At 42.2% G+C, this 19,276-nt stretch overlaps 1 protein-coding gene across 10 annotated transcripts in view; it reads left to right on the forward strand.

Annotated features, from left to right (window-relative positions):
• The window catches only part of DOCK5 (dedicator of cytokinesis 5), a 109,121-nt gene extending 89,893 nt beyond the window's left edge, over positions 1–19,228 (forward strand). For 8 of the 10 annotated variants that reach the window (XM_090125737.1, XM_090125735.1, XM_090125736.1 and 5 more), the window contains 12 exons: positions 1,133–1,274; positions 3,586–3,667; positions 3,853–3,937; positions 4,678–4,764; positions 4,881–5,057; positions 6,794–6,877; positions 7,586–7,723; positions 7,823–7,989; positions 8,475–8,652; positions 10,985–11,126; positions 12,214–12,329; positions 14,477–19,228. In XM_090125737.1, coding sequence (XP_089981863.1) covers positions 1,133–1,274; positions 3,586–3,667; positions 3,853–3,937; positions 4,678–4,764; positions 4,881–5,057; positions 6,794–6,877; positions 7,586–7,723; positions 7,823–7,989; positions 8,475–8,652; positions 10,985–11,126; positions 12,214–12,329; positions 14,477–14,578 — 1,500 coding nt within the window. In that variant the 3' untranslated portion in view covers positions 14,579–19,228. The remainder of the gene's footprint in view (positions 1–1,132; positions 1,275–3,585; positions 3,668–3,852; positions 3,938–4,677; positions 4,765–4,880; positions 5,058–6,793; positions 6,878–7,585; positions 7,724–7,822; positions 7,990–8,474; positions 8,653–10,984; positions 11,127–12,213; positions 12,330–14,476) is intronic. The other 2 variants (XR_016460207.1, XM_031608068.2) reach the window with 2 other exon arrangements.
• Positions 19,229–19,276: the final 48 nt, after the last annotated feature.

Here is a 19,276-nt window from a genome sequence, read left to right on the forward strand (position 1 = left end):
GCTGCTGAGCACTGCTGGATGTGTGCTAACAGTAACAGGAGAACCCAGCCAAAGTGAGTCAGATGGGCAGGGTGCAGCATACTAGAACATTTTCCCAACTATTATTTAAAATCAGGGAACATTTACATTTCCAGCCTGGAGTTGTTTGAAGCTGCTATCCTTAAATCAAAGCCAAGTTTTATTAAAAAAAAAAAATAATAATAATAATAAATATATGTATACATAGAACTGTGGAACTGGATGGCATAGTAAAGCTTTTGTCTTTAGGTCATGTTTTTGAATCCAGTTCTTCCACAGCCACCTCTGGTTGGTGGCCATTATGAAGAAAAATGTGCTGTGGACTTCTTTTAAGTACAGAACTTTCATGGCTGGTCGTTTTGTTTGGGGTAGCTGGAGAGAACCAGGTATAGAACTCACAGAGAGGTCCTTCAGTTGGCTTGTACCAGAAGATGGCAATCACACAATGGCTTTTGCTAAGGATGGATAGATAATCCTACTGCTGAGTTCTACCCTTTAAAATCAGTTCCTGTTGTCTTTGCTGTCCGTGCAGGGCACCCCAAAGATGTTTTGCTGTCTGATAACAAGCCTGCAAGTGTGACTTGAGGCATGGAGGGAGATGTGCACTCCATAAAACACATTATGTCTTGTGCCCAAGCATATCTGAACGAATGAACACCCAATTGCTGGCAGTGGGGCAGTCTCTGTCCATCAGTCAAACACACTGTTGAAACTTCCTGATGGATGAATGGAACAAGCCTGGAACAGTAGCAACTGAGCTATAGGTGTTGTGGCTTACCAATGGCAAGTGTGTCCAATGTACATTCTGAAAAATATGCAACACTTCAAAGAAAGTGGGATAAAACAGAATTGCTAGAAAACATGAGGATGTTCCATAACACTGGTGTGTGGAATAATGACTTTCTAGGCAAATATGAGGATGCCAATGCAGTGCCTTCTCCTGTGAGCTGCTGTGTTGTGAGTCTAACCTGTGTTTATTCTCTCATATGTTCTGACTGTTAAGCTAGGAGAAAATCTTTCATATAAATGTCTGGCACTTCCTGATGCATGTTTGGAAAGCTCTTTCTCATTGCTTTTGATGTTAATTCCCTGTTTTTTTTTCTGCTGCCCACAGAACAAAATTTTTATCTACCGTGGCAAGGAGTATGAACGGAGGGAAGACTTCAACCTGAAGCTCCTCACCCAGTTTCCTAGTGCTGAGAAGATGACCAGCACTGCCCCTCCAGGAGAGGAGATCAAATCTTCTCCTAAACAGTGTATCTTTTGGTTCTGAAATGCTTTGACACACTCAAGATCTCCTTCCTGGAATTATAGAATTACTAAACAACAGATCAGTAAGCAAGGGATTTACTATTCCAGGAGAACCTTGAAGCAGACATAGTGCATGAAAATAAGATGATCCAGAACTGTAAGGGTCAGCTTAGACAGGGAGATGACTTGGTGCTGTGAGAATTAAATGAGTTGCTGTTGGAGTGAGAGCTTTGCATGTTGCAGAGAAGGATTTCTTGTACCCAGCTCTCAAGCAAGTAGTGCTAACTGCTGTGTGTGAGATCCACTTGGTATGTCCAGGTGGAAGACAGAAATTACAGGCAGTGAAGGTGGGAGGAGGGAGGTATGCTGTCTTCTTGCTTGCAGTTCACTAGCTTTTATGAAATGCCTGTTTGTTTTTTTCCTCCTATAAATCACTTTGTAAGAAACATGAAATGATTTCTTTATTCTGATGAAAGCTGTTGGGTGGGCAGCCCTTCTTTTTCTTATTCCTTTGTGCTGGTTGAACAAAGTGCTGCTAGGCATAAGATCTTTCTCTTACTTCTGAGCTTGCCCAAGTGCAATTGAGTGAAGATGCTTCCAATTCTTCTGTTTGTAACTTCTAGTCTGTGTCAGATATGCTCCTGGCAGACACATGTTAGTGAGCACCAAGCTGCTGGGCTTCTGGCCTGTGTTGTACAGGCCAGGCTAGAGAATCTGATGGTCTACTTTGGCCTTAAAAGTCTGTGTACAAAGGCGCAACTCAAGCAGTGATACCAGATGCTTCCCTTGCACTAAGCCTGCCAAGCACTCAATCCACATAGGAAATTAAAATTCATTCAAGACCAAACTTGGTATCAAAAAATGCCTTCTCTGTTGCTGCTTTGTTTCAGCTACTTCCTTTGCATCTGTTTGTGTTTGTTCTAATGGTTTTGGCTCGAGATGAACCTGAACTGCAAGATTTGGATCCAGATCTGAACTCTCCCAAAAGTTTGGGGGTGTTTGGTTCCGGGTCTTTGGCATAGCCCCGTTATAAAGGGGAGCAGCTGCATAGCTTGGATGTGGTACAGGTCCTCCTCGGACTCCTACAAACAGCATCTGAAAAGATGAGAGGTTTGAGTGCCCAAATCACTGTTATATTAGGCAGGGCTTGAAGGTTCTGTAGTTTGTTTTAATTTCATGTTTGTTTGGTTTTATGCTGGAAACCTCCTTGGTCTTGGGCTCTTTTTAACTTTTGCTTGTAATCTGTTTCCCTGCACTTGTATGATATAATGCCCTGTGCTTCCTTTGGTTGTTTCATAACAGTGTACTGGAGCTAATTAAGCTGTTCACCATCTCAGGGAATGCCTACACACACAAACTGGCCACTCTTCCACCAGTTTGGAGCTAGAAGCTGTATAGAACGCTTAGCAATGGCTCAAAGCCCAAGCTAATAAGCTCTCCTGAGAGAAGGAGTATATATTAGCTTGGGCTCAGTGCTTGATCGACTGTAGCTGTGTGGTTTTGGGTCAGGCTTGGCAAATATCCAGCTGGCTCTTCAAAGCGGGCAGGATGACCTTGCCTTTGCTTTCAGAATACCATATAGAAATATCCATGGTGGAATAAAGGGTGTAAGGGCCTGCCCCATCCACCACTAAAACATTGCCTCTTCAGAGTAGGATTGGCAGAAATGGTCTGTTAATGTAAGCCAAACTGTATTTCAATTTTCCATGTAGATTTCTATTTCTAGATTTCTACTTACATAAAGCCTTCAGTGCAGTCCTTAAAACTGAATATTGCAGGAATAACATTGTGCTTGGGGATTTTGTTACTCATTTGTCTTGAATTTCTGTTAAGGTTCACAGATGTAAAAGATGAAGATGGCATAAGTGTTCATTGGTTAAAAACAAATAACTTTATTGATCTAGAAATTGCATGGGCAACGTTTTCACTGTCCTGGAAGAATCTGACAAATAATTGGACAGGTAGAGGGAAGAAATGCATGCATTACACCTTGTACAGAATCCTGTTCTCCTTTCCCTGAGGTAGAAATCTTTAGCATCCAGGCTTCCCATGCATTTCACCAGGGGAATTTAGCTGGAAGCATTCATTTAGCCCTTATCTTTTTCAGGACTTTTAGTTCATGGGTAGCATACTGACCACAACAAGCAATATGATTTCTGTTACTGTTGATCAACACTAAGTATTTCTCTTCAAACATGACAAGAGCACAGGGAATTATTGAGAAATCTGATGTTTGATGAAAACAGGGCACTTTTTCCCCCTTTCTCTTTTCCCAAAAGAATTTGTAGTTTTTCGTCCTTAACTGTAGCATCTCAGATGTGCAGTGCTTTATAGTGAAGCCTGTGATGAACCTGCCACCTAATTATAAAGACAAACCTGTTCCCGAGCAGATCTTAAAGTAATTTCTTTTCCTTTTCTCTCAGCATGTCCTCTGTGTTTTACTCAGTGTAGTCACAAGATGGAGTGTCTTTTTGTCTCCTGTTCCAGTTTAAACTTAATTATTTTGGGGGGGGCAATAGAAGAATAGTGATGTAAAAAAGATGGGTGGTGAGAAAACTCACTATTGTCTCTGCTTCTTTGTAGCTACTACAGAGCAAACGAGGTGCAGCAGTTCACACACTCACGACCATTCAGAAAAGGAGAAAAGGACCCAGAGAACGAATTTGCTGTGAGTCCTTCAGTTTTAGTGCCAGCTGCCTCAGTTGTCTGTGCTGTATGCAAACTGCCTTGTGCATTTGCTTATTCTGCCCATGGCATTTTGAACAGCATTCTAACCATTTTTCTTTCACTTGTGGCAGTAGAGTTTGGCTGTTAAGATGTTGGAGCAGCAAAGGGTTACAGTTCATGTTGATTGCAATCTTTATGCAAAAATAATGTAATATACTGAGATATTCTGTACCTGTGCTCAAATCCTTGATGTAGGATCCACAAATACTGTGGTTTTTTTAACCATGACATTCTACAGAGTGTGGTCTGGTGTCTGCTGGTGCCTGCAATTGCCTGTGGGTGATGTAGCTGTCCTTAAGGAGGCCAACATTTGACTATCAACTTCAGGCCAACTTTTAATATGTGCAGTGGAGAGTGAGCTTTGGGTGTAGGTTAATAGCATATTTCCAGTGCTGCTGTGAGGCATTCTCTGGCTCACATGCAGTGGTTGGGCATATTGCATGCAACTCTGGCTAAATGTACCATAATTGTGCCTCTAGTAATGGTTTATGTGGAAGACGACTGCCTTCTGCTGCCTATGTTGATACCATTTGTTGCCAAAACCCAGTCAGTGGAAACAAATGTCATTGTGTGAATCTTGCCAGCTTAGTGCTGGAAGCCCACGTTCCATGCTGTAGTGCAGAAGAGGATTGAATTGCAAGACCAATGTTTTCTTTACTTCTTGTAATTTTTTCCTTCTAGACTATGTGGATAGAAAGGACAACCTACACGACAGCATATTCGTTTCCAGGCATCCTCAAATGGTTTGAAGTCAGACAGATTTCAACGGTGAGTTCTGCACGTAGGTTGTTTTTCACCCTCTGTGATGAAGTCTTGCAACACGATTAGCTGTTCCACCAATGGTAGGGCACCCCAAAAAGTTGTCTTCTCCTGCTTTCTCCCAGGAAGAGATCAGCCCATTGGAGAATGCCATAGAAATGATGGAGCTCACCAATGAGAAAATCAGCAATATTGTCCAGCAGCATGTCTGGGACCGGAGCCTTCCTGTGCATCCTCTCTCCATGCTCCTCAATGGGATTGTGGACCCGGCGGTCATGGGGGGATACACCAACTATGAAAAGGTCTTTTTCATGTTTATTGGTAGCTCAGTTTGACTTCCTCAGTGTTTGGGGTCTGGATTGAAGCATGGGACATCAAAGTTGAGTTTTCAGCAGTTAGTCAGATGTAGTGTTGAGTTTTAGTGGTGTGCACTGCCACGGAGTTAAGGAGTGGTCCTCCTCTTTGGGGCCATATTTACATTGGTGGTAATAATGTGGCCCTCCCTTGTGGGAGTGTGGTGAGGTGCTTAGCCCAATGAACAGTGCAAGAAACAGAAGCCAAATAGCTGACATTTCTCCATTAATACAGAATGGAAAGGTAAGTGAAGATTTTCTGTCCAGCAAATCATCTCTCACTACAGTGTTGCAGAAAAGAGCATGTATTTCAGGAGGGGAAAAGAAAAAAAAGAAGGGGAATGTTTCTCATCCATGTTTATTCAGTTATTCAGTTGACATGGTGTGTGTTCCTTCCTTCTGTGATGTTAACTTAAGCTGTTTATTCCCAATATTAAGCTGTGATCTCCCAAGCAAGAAATGCATTGCTTATTTCACTGAACTGAATGGACGGTGTTAAAAGGTGTTTAATTCTTCTCAAACGTGTTGCAGTCACACAAAATGAAGTGAAAAAGTTAAATAGGAGAGGGTCTGGAATATCTGGGGTATAACTAGAGCTGCATGCTTCAGCAGTGGTGAATTTGGCCCTGAATCCTCCCATTTCATGAATTAAGGTTGACATAAAGTTTAAAATTACGAAAGTGGGAAAGCAGTTAAAACTAGGAAACACAAAGTATCTGTAACCACATCTGGAAATACTCATTTCTGGTTCACATTTTCCTATTTCAACTGGAGATCACTGCAGAACATTCAGCTTTTGTGGGCGGTTAAAAACTTAAGTTTTAATTGTTTCACTGTAGCCAAAAGCCAAAGTCTGCATTTTTAACATGTGCCTTCTTGCAATAATTAAACACTTTCAAGAAAAATCCATTGGGACTTACCCAGCCATCCTTCATGGCTCACCTCCTCTTGACATCAGCCCTTTGCTGAATCCTACCCCTAGGCCTGCAAACACTTGTGCATGCAGTCCAGTTAATGGAGTGCAGAACTTAGAAACACATGCAAAGGCTGAGATAGATCAGAGGGCGTGTTTTGGAACCAAGTGAAAAATTATGAGAGATTTTATGTAGGTAAAGAAAAATGAAATTCTTCTGACTGGGAACTGTGATACGTTTCAGTGCGATGCTCTGTAGCACGTAGTGTGAGTTGGCACAATTTTAGGATTTCAGTCGAGGGAAGTCTGTATGTGTTTGTTCAGCTTTTACACCATTGCCAAATTCTGCTCTGAAGGTACATACATGGGAAGTGTAGATGAAGGGTCCTAAACTACGAGTCAGAATCTCAGCAGTCTTATTTCTACTGACTCTTCGTAGCAAATCCCATGTGAAAGTGTTGTACATCAGGACTTAAATCTCAAGGAATCCATAGGGAACACACGTTCTGCTCACCTTTCTGAGACTCCAGTTATTTGCATATCTTTGTGTACTGTAGGTCACTGAGTGCTAAAACAAAGTGAGAATACGCTGAGACTGATTCTGCTGCTCGTGTTTGGGTGACAAGTAACATAGCTTTGATTATTCAAGCCAATACCAGCAGAGGGGAGTTTTGTAACTTACAATTTTCACTGACAATATAATGAAATCTGCATTGATGAGCTGGCTCTGCAAACAGCATCATGTCTGAATCATATTTTCCCTTTGTTTCAGGCCTTTTTCACAGAGAAATATCTTCAAGAACATCCTGAAGATCAAGATAAAATTGAACTCCTTAAGCAATTGATTGCCCTACAGGTATCATATTGGCAAAGATAGAGATGCACTATGTATGAGTGCAGGTGTTTTTCCAGCGTTGTTTTTGGAGAGAGAAAATGCAACTAGATACTCTGAGAGCAATCTCTATATGTGTAGAATTGATTTTTATTTTAAGAGCAGCTATACTCTAAAATTGTGGCCTAGAATGTTCCATGTGCACTTACAAAACATTTTTTTTAACTTTTCCTGAAGTCATTGAGCGTAATGTTTTCTCATTCTGACCATTGAAAGTTGTCTGTTTTCATCTGCATAGCAATGAAAAATTGCTCTGAATTTGCAGATCTGTAAATGGCCCCACAGACCAATTTGTGTATACCTCTGTTCCAGCAGAGTGCAGTTAAGGCTGCTTCACAGTCACACAGCTCTGGAAGCTGAGTTGTGATGCCTGAATATTTAACGTGCCATGTTTCCCTGAGTGTGGAAGGGGGAACCATTGGTGTAGATGGGGTTCATATTTCTTGGTAATACACACACACAACTGAAACAGACTGTCAGGTTATTGTAGTATCACAAGTTATGAATCAGTAACTGAATACCTTGATTGCTTTTTACTCCTCTGCAAACTTAAAACATACTGAATCAAGTCCTTTGCTTGTATCTGAGATGTATGACATGCATAGAAGATTCCTTGCTGGAGCAGGAGATCAGATTTGCCCTTTCATATCTTTATGTTGCTCCTGCTCTCAGATGCCATTGTTAGCAGAGGGAATAAGAATCCATGGCGAGAAACTGACAGAGCAGCTGAAGCCTCTGCATGACAGACTGACAGCCTGCTTCAAAGAGCTGAAGAAGAAGGTGGAGAAGCAGTACGGCGTAATAACTTTGGTAAGCATAGTCTGATGTTTTGCCTCGAAGAAACACAGCTCTGCCGTGCAGCTTCTGAATTCACATTGTGTGATTTGTCATGGATGTGTTTCTCTGCAGCCTCCCTCCTTGACTGAAAGGAAACCAAGCAGGTCAGGCTCTGTCGTGTTGCCCTACATCATGTCTTCCACGCTGAGACGGCTCTCTGTCACATCTGTGGCCTCTTCTGTGGTCTCTACGTCTTCCACGTCGTCTGATAGCACTTCCTCCAGGCCAGGTTCAGACGGGTGAGTAGTCAGCCTTTGAGTAAGAATATGCCTTTGCTGTAGAATGGTTTGTTTCTTTCAAAAGATGAGATTTTTCTAATGTAATTAGAAAAACCTGGTCAAGTAGCAGATGTAGAGGTTGGTGGCCCTGCCTGTGGTTGGGGGGTTGGAACTTGGTGATCGTTGGGGTTCCTTCCAACCCAGGCCATTCTGTCGTTCTATGAATTGGTTACTCTTAAAATGAATGACAGGTTTAATCATAAAATGCCTGTCTGGCTCCCTCTGCCAGTGGATCGCACTCTGTCTTAATAAAAAAAAGAATAATACTCAAAATTGCTTAAGCAATTTAGAAGCACAAATCTCGCTGAAAATTCCATGGTCCTAGTTCAGTTTTTTATGGTAACCTGTTCTGCAAAATATGAGATAATGGCTTTTTGATAGTGCATGGAATGTCTGATGATGGAGTACTATTTTGTGTTTTTTCACTCCTTTGGGGTGGGCTGAAGATCTATTCTGGAGCCTCTCTTGGAGAGAAGAATATCAACAGCTTCCAGAGCTGAAGAGCTGCCCATGAAAGAAGATGGTGATAACAGGATTTGCAAACTGAAGCGAAAGGAGTGGAGTATCAGCAAGTCTCAAGTTATTGTAGAGAAGGAGCCAGAAATGGAACTGACTTCCAAAATGGTAACGCAACAACAAGAGAAGAATAGCAGTAATAAAATCCCAGCAGGAGATTTGTGTTTCCATTCCTTTCAGCCATGTTTGTCATTGGGAACTTCATTAAATAATGGGAGGGGTTCAAATACCAAAAGCTTGGTCATCTGAGTAATTCCTGCTTTTTTATTTGGAATATTTGTGTCACAGACCAAACTGCAGCTTGACTTAAAGTACAAAAACTGGAAGCATGAGGCAATGATGTTTCATCTCAGTTCTCTCATTTCTTCTAGGAGATGGAGGACTCCAGTACACTCAGAGCTGTGTAGAACTGTTCTGTTTGTATTGGAGCAAGCAGATATTGCTAGCCCACACAAAAATGCAGCTGGCAAGCCAGATGTTCAGCTGCTGTCAGTCAGCATCACTGCGCAAATCAAATGTACTGCATCAGTTTGGTACTTTGGGGAGATGAAAAAAGATGGTGTGCTAGTTAGGTCATTAGCTTGGCACTTTGAAAAACAGGTTTTCCAAGTCAGCATTGTGCTCCAGACCTCCTGCATGAGAGCAGGAGTGTTTATTCCATGAGAGAGGTTTTTGCAAAGGAGGAATAAAAGAGAATTATACCCCTACAGCTAAGACTGTGTTGCACTGTCAGAAAGTATGCAATAATGAGGCTTGTTAGTATTTAAGCTGGTGGCTCAGTGATAGTGATTTGACACAACACAAGTTGTATAAATAATAAAAACCCATCAGCTCTTCTGATTTCCCTTTCCTTGACCAGATCTCAGATGGATCTGGCAGGAATGGGTTATGTTGCTATAGACTGAGGAGTTCTCATCAAATCTGAGCGATGCTGCCAGGACATTTCTGAAGAAGGGGAAGTGTGGTTCTAGAATCTTGCCATTTGGTGTTGATATGAAAATCCGGGATTGTAAATATTAATGATTCAGGAGGCCTGGCCCTCTGCCTTTGGAAATGGTGCTGTTGAATTAAATGGGTTTAACCCACAAATCGTGATGTCAGTTGCTGTCTGCTTCATTAAGTAAAGCTAGATGGAAAGTTTCTGGCAGAAAGCCTGTTTTATTGACCGGTTCCCTGGGACAGTAAGGCATGTGTGTGCAAGACTTTGCTTTGCAGAGAGCTGAGAGATGCAAACCAGAACACCCACCCAGCCTTCTCAGCATCTCTCTGAGGGCATGTTGCATGTGTGATAAGCTTACTGAAGTATATGAGCAGTTAAGGGATAAACTCATGCTGAAGAATGTTGCAAAGCATACAGAAAGCTTTTTTTAATAGCTGGTTTGTTCCATGTCTGCATAGTACAGCACAGGAATCAGGCAGAGTGATTTTATGCAGCTCTTGAATAAGAGCTGTGTGGGAGCCAGAAAGCCAGAGGGAACCAAAGGCTTACTGTATGTCCAGCAGCTTTGGGCTCTGTTCATTTTATATTCACTGCACACCAATGTGCACTCCTTAATGTGCAGTGAGAATTACTCAGTGAGAATTGATCTCCAGGAGTTCAGTGAGTTTAATTACATATGTAAGCATGACAGCCTTCTCTGTAAAGCAATAAATAATATTTAAAGAGACTTGGATGTGTTCAGGACTCTCCAGTCCATGTTCAGAAAGAATAAATTTCACCTTTGTCTACTTGGCTGGAATGTCCTTTTGAGTGCCTCTGTGTTCAGGCATGCAGTGCTGTTAGGAAACCTGGGCCCTGGGATTGAGGTGGAATTCAGATGGCCGAATGAAGCTTTTGATGTCTCTTGTCTTACTGACACATTTAATTAATGTGAGGAGGCAGGTTTGCTAATTGGAGGCACTCTGAGTCAAGCTGGCCAAAGCACCACCTATCACTGCAGTTACCACCAAGCTGAGTGTGGTGGTTGGTTGTCCACCTAAGGACCCCTGCACAGCTGTAGCACTTGTGACAATTGGAGTGGCTCAGTTTACCCCTTGGCATCAGTATGTAGATGTCATTACAGCCATTTAACAGTCAGCTGGTCGGGGCTTTGGGAAGAGGTCCTCAAAGATGCTGGGTGCCAGCTCCTCTTTAAAATGGCTGTAGGTTTCCTTCCCTGCATCTTCCTTTTTTACTGTATATATTGATGTCATTAAAAACAGTTTAGTATTGCTACCCGTTTCCTGAAGTCCCAGAGAATTCTGAATGTGTCACAGGAGCACAGTGGATGCCTTTTGACATCTGGCTTAGCCAGAGCTGTGGTTTCACCTGAATGCACCTTTCTCTCTTACACAGAGCTCTCCTGGAGCATCTTGGTGCCTCTGTGACAGGTCTGATGATCTGATACGTGTGCAGCAACTTTGCTGACTTCTGAAGGCTTTGTTTACTCTTTGTTTTAAGCAGAGCACGTCAGGAAAAGCTCAAAGGCCAAAGAGTCTTCAGTTAGGAGACAGCAGGCTGACTTTGCTTCAGAGTTCTTCTCTCCAGCAGTCAACGCCTCTCAGCCCACCACCCATCACTCCCAAAACCCCAAGAACCCACAGTAAGTTCTGTAATACAGCAATTGAGCAGTATGGGTTAATGTAACTTTGCTGAGGTCACCTCAGTGGGGAGGGAAGGAGGGAAGTAAATCAAGTGGGATGATAACAACAGTACTGTTGGAACACCTGTAGTGAATCCACTAAAAGGAACTGCATCGATGCTGCGTGGTCGCTTTGTTTGGGTTCTGAGCAGGTCTCTGGCTGAATAGCACAACCCTGCAGGCTTTGTTAAACATTTTAAAGGAGATAATGCTCTGCAGCTTGGGCACTCGCCTAGGTAATGTTACACTTGAAGGAAGAGTTTATCTTGAAGAATTAACAAACTGAGTAATTAGCAATCACCTCTGCTAGGCTGTGTTGTTAATTCTGAAGCAACATATGAATAAATGACCAAGGTAAAAATGCAGCTGTGTTCTCACCACTGCCGGCTTCCTTGCTGTTCTTGGTGTGAAGTTTCTCACTCTACTACTGCTCTGTTTCTTAAATGGATAGAAAATCATATGTAGGATCATCTTCTTACGTGGATATAAATTCAGAATCCAGTGTTTCTGAATAATGAAGTGAAGAGCATAAAACCTGTATGGGAGGTTTAAGACAAAAACTACTTAATTGGGGTAAGGGAGTAGGGAGGAGAGAACCAGGAATACAAACAAATGTAGAAATAATACGTAAAGAGAGCTGTGAAAGGAATACAAAACCTCACAGCAGGCCGTTTTAATTGCCATTAGTAGCAGGACAGCTTCCCAAGAATTTTTCTGAAGTTTCAGCACTTATCTACCCCATCAACTGGAGTTAAAATCAAAGTGAATTCTCAGGTTGAGGCCCTGGCTGAAAGGAAACCCCAGTGAACATTGCAGATGTGATAATGGATTCAATTTTCTGTTCTCTCAGGCATGCAATTTTCACATAAGCTTAGATTCATTTGATGGAGACGGAATTCTTTGGGGCATTTTGAACTTAAGGGAGATAAAACTTTGATTCTACTTTGACATCTCTTTTCAGATTTGGCTACTAGAACAAATACATGGTCAATTCATTTTCCCATTCCTTTTCCTCCTACTTTAATGTCTTGTCTTACTCTTCTTCTAGGTTTTCCCTCACTGCAGTCGGATGGATTGCCAGCTGCTAGCCTGCAGAGCACCCCACCCCCACCTCCTCCCAAGAGCAAACCCTATGAGAACAGCAACCCGAGGAACTCTGTGGAGGTAAGGAAATGAGAGCTGACATTTCTCTGGAAGGCAGCATTTGAGAAAGACACCAGTGGAATTTTCCAAGCTGCTTCTCAGATGGTGCTGCTTGGAACTTGTCTAGTTGTTTTACTGGTTCACCCCCTGAAACCACAGAAGAATAAGAAATTTTGAGAGAGAGCTGTCAAATGCAGCCCTATTTTCAAGTGGTGACTCTGCTGTCCTTGATTAGGCAAACTTTGTGGGGTGGGGCAGGGAAGAGTTTCCAAAACATGATCAACGTGTAAAATAGTACAGTAATCTGGTCCAGAAAAAGAAGAGTTTACATACTGCCAGAGGTGGATTTGTGGAAATATTCAACTCGTGCCCTGCACAGAATAAGTCAAGCATCCCAAATCTTTAAACTGGCTTCTGTTTGAAGTCAAAATGTTTTCACTATATGCCTTCCTAATGCATAACTCACACCTATTAAATATTCAAAGGATTATGTAAGAACAAGATTACATAGCATAGTTGAGTATTCTGCTGTTGTGTGGGGGTCTTCTGTGGCCATTTGGGGAGGTATCCCACTCCTTGCTTCATCCATAATTGGTACAAGGACATTTAATCTCTTCCGATTGGTTCCTGTTCTGGATTTGTGCCTCATCTCAGGGATGTCTGTCCTTTTAGTTTCTTATTTATGGCATTCTTGGGTCTTCGAAGAGAAACGTTCCATCTTGGGAAGGTTGTTTATAGAAAACAAAGTAGAAAAGCAACATATCTGGAACTCAAAGCAGAGCTTCAACCTCGCGTAAAATGCCTCAGCCAGGCAGAAATGTCAGATAATCAGCATTGGGGACATCAGTTGTGTCAAAATCATTTCACCAGCTCCTGAAATGTTGCTGCTTCTGATATGAATGTAGTTGCTTACCACTGTGCAGCACAGTTCCTTTTGGAGCCGTGACAGCAATGCCTTTCCCAGTGCTGCTTACAATTGTGGAATACCTGAGTAACAAGAACAGATCTTCACCAAAAACAGTGAATTTGAAGAGTGATGACACTTCCCAAATGCGTTACTTCCACATCACAGAAAGACAGTGCAGCAGTTGATCATTTATTTCTCAGTGACAATGGCATAAAGTCTTGAAACGTGGGATAAGTGGGATGTTTTCTGCTCAGAGCTTCATTTGCAAATAGACCCTTCTTCTCAGAAGGGGCATTGTGACTGATGTAGGTGGTGTGGATGGCGGAAATGTGCCAGCCCTGGGGATGCTGTGGGAGTTACTGGTTCAAGAGGATTAATGAAAGAGCCCCTTTCCCTTGAGTCTTGTAAGAAAACTAATTACTAACATGCTCTGGCTCACAACGTTGACCATGGCTTATAGCCAAATAGGATGAATTTGAAGGGCTGTAAAGAGAAATTGTAGGAGTGTTTTCTGAGGCGTTTTGCTCCTTTTGCTGTTGATGTAATGTTGTGTGTGTCCTCATTTGGTTAAAATAATCATGAAATCTTGGTGGTTTCAGCTAAGCAAGGTGTGAACAACGTGAGTTGCTTCTTCATTTGGCCTTCACTTTTCATGTGTTTCCAGGATGTGCCTTGAAACAAAGGGCCAACTTGAAAGGACCCATTTAGTGTGGTTTTGTGCAAGAACAACAAGAATTCCACAACCCCATGTGTTGGGCAGGAACTCTGTGGCTTGTTGCAGCAGAACTTTGTTTGCTGCCGTTTTATGGAGTTAGTTGCACCATTCTGATTTGGAAGCATTTTACATCCCTTTGGTGTGCAGTGCAATTCACCAGGAGGTCAAGCCAGCAAGAGAAAAATGGTTGAATCCCAAAACGCTGAGAAATGGGTTTATTTCCATTTTACTGATAAAACTTGGGACACTGGGCAAATAACTGACTCAGTCAGGCTGTGGGTCGGAAGCAAGCAAAGCATATTTACAACTAAAGACTTCTCTAACAACTATAACATGTCTGTTTTATTACCTCCGGGGGATGTGTCCTCCTTTGCCCCTCTCATTGATTGCATGAAGAACTGAAAGGATGAATTCAGAGATATGATCCTGAAAGAACAATCAAGAAGCACAGGAGTTTTTGCTTTGCTTCTGTTTGGTCAAGCAAAATGTCTTTACTTGCCTGGTAATGGTTTGTTTTTCCTGTGTGTCTTCATTTTATCTTCTCAGGTTGCTCCACCACTGCCGAGCAGACGTGAATCCAAACCTCCCCCTCCACCCCCAAAAACCAGAAAATCCAGTGTCCTCTCGTCAGAGCAAGGACTGCAGTGAGGATTATTACTTGCTTATCTAACAGCAAGTACCTAGAGAGAGATGGCTGCTTTCTCTTCACTGACATGCTGGGGTTTTCTCCCCTAAAGACTAGTGATCTCAGTTGCCATTCCATTCACTTCCATTGAAGTTGTCCCTGGGAAATAGCAAAAGGAACTCTTAGTCTAACTATATTCCCAACCTCTGTTTTATCTTTCCAATAATGAGACACTAATCACAGAAGGGAAGAAGTCAGCCTACTGGGATTCTATATTAGCCTTGTCTATCCTGAATTTTTTCACTGATGCAATTTCAGCAGCTCGTTCCTAATGTAAAACTATCACAGTAGTGATTTGAAACCAGTGCTTAACCGAGGTAAGCCACACCAGTATGAGATGTCTTCTGCAGTATTTTCACATGGGTTCATCACAGCTTTATGCTAAAGCACAAATTCCTCCTCCTGTCGCTGTAATCAAGCACTGATTTGCATGAAGTGAGACGGATCGCAGCCATGCAGTGTCAGGTGTTGCTGTGTGATGTGTGGTCTCCTAAGATTCGTGATTGCAGGCAGAGACCTGAGCATTGTTAGCAGGATAAGAAGCCTCTTTTCTGCTACTCATCATATGTATTGAAGATGAAGTGCAGACGTTCTGCCTTACACGTCTCTGCTCAAGTAGTGGCAGTTGCTCACTCCCAATGGGGAGTTTAGGTTTGCCAGTACTTAATCATAGTTTCACTGTTGGTTCTGGTTTTAACACTACAGAGCAACTGATATCCCTTCCTTTGTTGTATTGCTACTTTATTTTGCACCTGGGACAAAGACTTCATCTTCTTGCTTTTTGAATAGGGTGTAGAAAGTGACTTTTCTCCTGTGAATGTCTCAAAATGGACAGAGGTTGTGTTGATACCAGCACTGTATTGATACCAGCAACCTGGGGAGGATGGAGTGTGTACTGTAACACTTACTTTGGCTGGCCAGATCCTCACAAATAGAAATAAACATCATGCTCCTTCCCCCCCCTCCCCATTTAGGGCAGTACTTGCACTTTGTTTTGTAGCCTCCCTTGGTCTGAGTTGTTCACAGCCACTAGACTTTAAGGAACCACTTGGATCTGGGATTTGTGGAAGACTTGACAATCAACCACCATGCTTCCTGTGCTTGGATTATTCCAGCTCTGCAGCTTTTTTTTCCTTGGAGAACAAGATAATTATGTTATTTATAAGTATGTTATTAATCTGCTTAATTATTCTCTTTTAGTTATTTATTTCCTGCTCTCTCAGGATATCAACAACAGTCTTCATTTTATTTATTCTGAAGAAGAAAAATGCCCTGATCTTGGGTTTTAATTTTTAACCTTTTAAAATTCCTGCCTTTCCTCAGCTCTATAGCAACCAAAGATAGAGCACCAATCTTTACTTCATATGGACCACATGGGCTTTGTGCAGTACTTGGGCTGGAAGGAAGTTCAACTGAAAGTTGTCTTGCAGCGTGCATTTCAGCACTGTTCTACCACAGAATTGTCTAGATCATCCCAGCAAGAGCTTCAGCAGCCCTTTCTTACCTTGTGGAGCAGGACCTTCCTAAACTCCCCATTTCAGAACTTGTGAGGAACATCACTGTTATCTTTTCAAGCAGCATAATTGTAACTTTCTTATACATCCCCCCAGAGTTGTCACTGCCACGTGGTGCCACATTTATTTCATGCAGCAAACAATATTGCTTCTTACCTGTCACTGTCATTAAACTCCTGATTATTGGGTATAATTTATGGAGGTGCATTTAAATCCCTGCTGGGGATGTTGCTCACAAGATACCATTTTTTTGCTGTGGCTCGTTTCTTTTACAGACCACTGCACCAATCTTCTGCTTACGTGACTTAAGTGAGTTTTATTGCCTTACTGAAAAATTCGAGTTGTTTAAGATAGGCTTTAATTAGGTTTAAACTCTTTTTCAGATTAAAAAGGAAAGAAACCCTATTCTGGCCGTGAGGACCAAAGTTGCCCTTTCACTTGTTCTTATGTGTTCCTTTGCCTTCTGTGTGACTCCAGTTAACCTGCAGGAGCTGCATTTATTTTGCTGTGTGTATGGCTCTGCAAACAGATTGCACTCATTAAGGGGTCAGATCAGATTCCCATCACAGAGCAGGATGGAGTTGCACTGCAGTCACAGTTGTGCTCACCACAGCTCACATGCAATTGTCTTCTGGGCTGTTGCCTTCTCAGGGGAAATCTTTGAAACCTTTCCGGACAACCTGAGCATGTTTCAGTGCCTCTGCTGTGTGTTGTAGGATTTGTCAGCTCTGCATTACATTCCTGACCACAGATGCTGCCTGACTGGAACACCACAGGGTTTTCTCATCTTTCATTTTTCTCCACTTCTCCCTCTTCTTGTAAGCACTATCTCCCTTCTGCTGCTGTTGCACAACCTGAAGGATCCTCTGAAGCTCTTCCCTTGAACAAGAACTTTTGTCTTCACATAGGGTGAGGTGTGAGCAATAGAAACCTACACCTTAACACCACCTATTGTAATTCAGTGCCTTGCCTTGTTCCCTCATTCTGAGGTGCTTTTCCTTTCCAGAGCAGGTTTGCTTTTAACTCCTTTGGTAAGGCAGCAGGAAGCTCGGCTGTCATGGGCTGACAGCACAGTGATCTGGTTTGGTTGTTTCAATTCTAAGTGGCATTTGAGTCATAATTCCCTGCTTTTCTGATCTGTTTTATTAACTTCAATTTGTACCTTGTGCAGCCAGTGGGTATTTTTCCTGTAGCAGGAGGCTAGTCCATGCAGAAAGGCCTCAGTGGGGGAAGCCTGACCTTGGGAATAGTTCTTCAGTGTCCCTTTATGCAATGCTTTTGAACTTGAGGATGTTTGGTTCTGCCTGCTAGTCAGTATTTCTGACTGTGAAGAGTTCTGTTCTTAGCTGATACAAGTCAGCAGAGCCTCCATGGAGCCACACGATGGGATTTCTGTGCTGTGCCCGAGTGATGTGGGCCTTCATTTGGGCCAGTTTTGGAAAACAGCATTGTCCTCAGCATTGGGTTTTTAAAAGCAGTTGGGCATTTAAGTGTGTAAATACAGGGCCTGGCTGGTTTTAATTAAGGAGAATTTGGTGCAAAATTCTACCAGACCTCTGATTTAAAAACCCTTTTTTTTAATTAAAATATACTGCTCTTTGCTACAAGTTCTGATATTTAATCTTCAGAGACTGTTTAAGATCTCACTAATTCATTTTCAAGACGAAAATCAGTTTTTCACATCACTCAATGTCATTGAAAGCATAGGGCTGAAGATGGGAGTCCAGTGGTGATCCATAATGGAGATCTCCACGCAGCAGAACTGAAAGCAAACAGTGGCATTTGTACCGAGCTCCTGGCTTTGGGTAAGATCAGGTTCAGTATGCAGTCTGCAGAGGAGACGAGATCTGAATCCCATCTCAAATCCACGCTGTCCACAGCTAGCAGTGAATTCTAAGTCATAGAGGATTTTTTTTTCCTTTGGAGAAATATGCTCAACACTTGTTTTCTGGAGCTTTTAATTAAAACTCGTCACGCTGTGATAAATTCCTTTAAAAATGTTACAGGCTCTAATCCGCATCAGGGAAGAGAGAAACAGACAGCTTTCCATTTCAGTGGATTATTGGATTAGGAAAGGACACCGATTCCACTGAGAACAGCTCTGTGATCTGCAGCAGCAGAAATGCCATCGTGTGCCTGTAGCAGTTGTTGAGAACCTGTATCCAATCCCCACCACGCTGTGCAGCCCACGAGCAGCAGGTTGAACTCGTAGTGATAACGGCTCGGATTTCCTCTCCTTATTTATTTTTATAATTGTAAATGGAAATAAGTTTTGAAATGTCTGTAACTTAACCGTAGCCTTTTTCTCAAATGTAAAAACATTCCTGACTTCCACTGGCTACCATTTTTTTTGTTTCTTTTAATTAAAAACTTCTCTGTCTGATGTTTACCATTGCAGAGTACATTATCTAGTGAAATGGCGTGGGCTTTTTCATGGAATGAGTCAGGAGAAAAACAAACCACACAAAGATGTGATTTCATTTCTTGCACAGTAGGAGGTGGGCTGTTCAGAAGCACGTCAGGTTCACCCAATTCTGCTCCTGTTAATGTTCTCATTAATCTTCGCAGTGCGTTGCAGAGTGTATTTAACTGGTTTTGATGTGAGGATGGATATCCCAGTTGGAGCAGAATGAGGTTCCTGGCGTGGTGCAACCCCAGCATCCCTGGTGTCAGTGGATGTAGTCATTCCCTGTTGGAATTGTAAAGATTTTAATGACATGGGGAACCACAGGACGTGTTTGTCTTGAGTTCAGGAGAACATGGGTGTTGTGTGACATGTCCTTGTTAACATTTAGAGATGCTGTGTGTGATGGTTTCGTTAGGAAACAGCCACCTCTCCAGGCTGCAAATCCTTTTTTCCTCTTTTCATCCTCTGCAGTTGAAGCAGCAGAAAATACAGCTTTTAAACTGTCTCTGAAGGAAGGGTAGGAACTAAGCGTGGGGAAAGGAGGCTGCATCTCTCTGGGTAAATGCCATAGGATTATATGGCAGGGTGTATAATTTTTTTTTTTTTAATGTATTAACTATTGTAAAGTTTGTAAATAACTTTTTAATATAAATGTAGTTTTTATGTGTGAACCAGTAAAAAAATGAAGCATACGAAAGTCTTTCATGTGTGGTCTACTGATGTGTGAGCAGGATTCCATT

The sequence above is a fragment of the Phasianus colchicus genome, chromosome 27 (assembly GCF_987193195.1).
Source record: "Phasianus colchicus chromosome 27, bPhaCol1.hap1.1, whole genome shotgun sequence".
Classification (NCBI taxonomy): Eukaryota; Metazoa; Chordata; class Aves; order Galliformes; family Phasianidae; genus Phasianus; species Phasianus colchicus.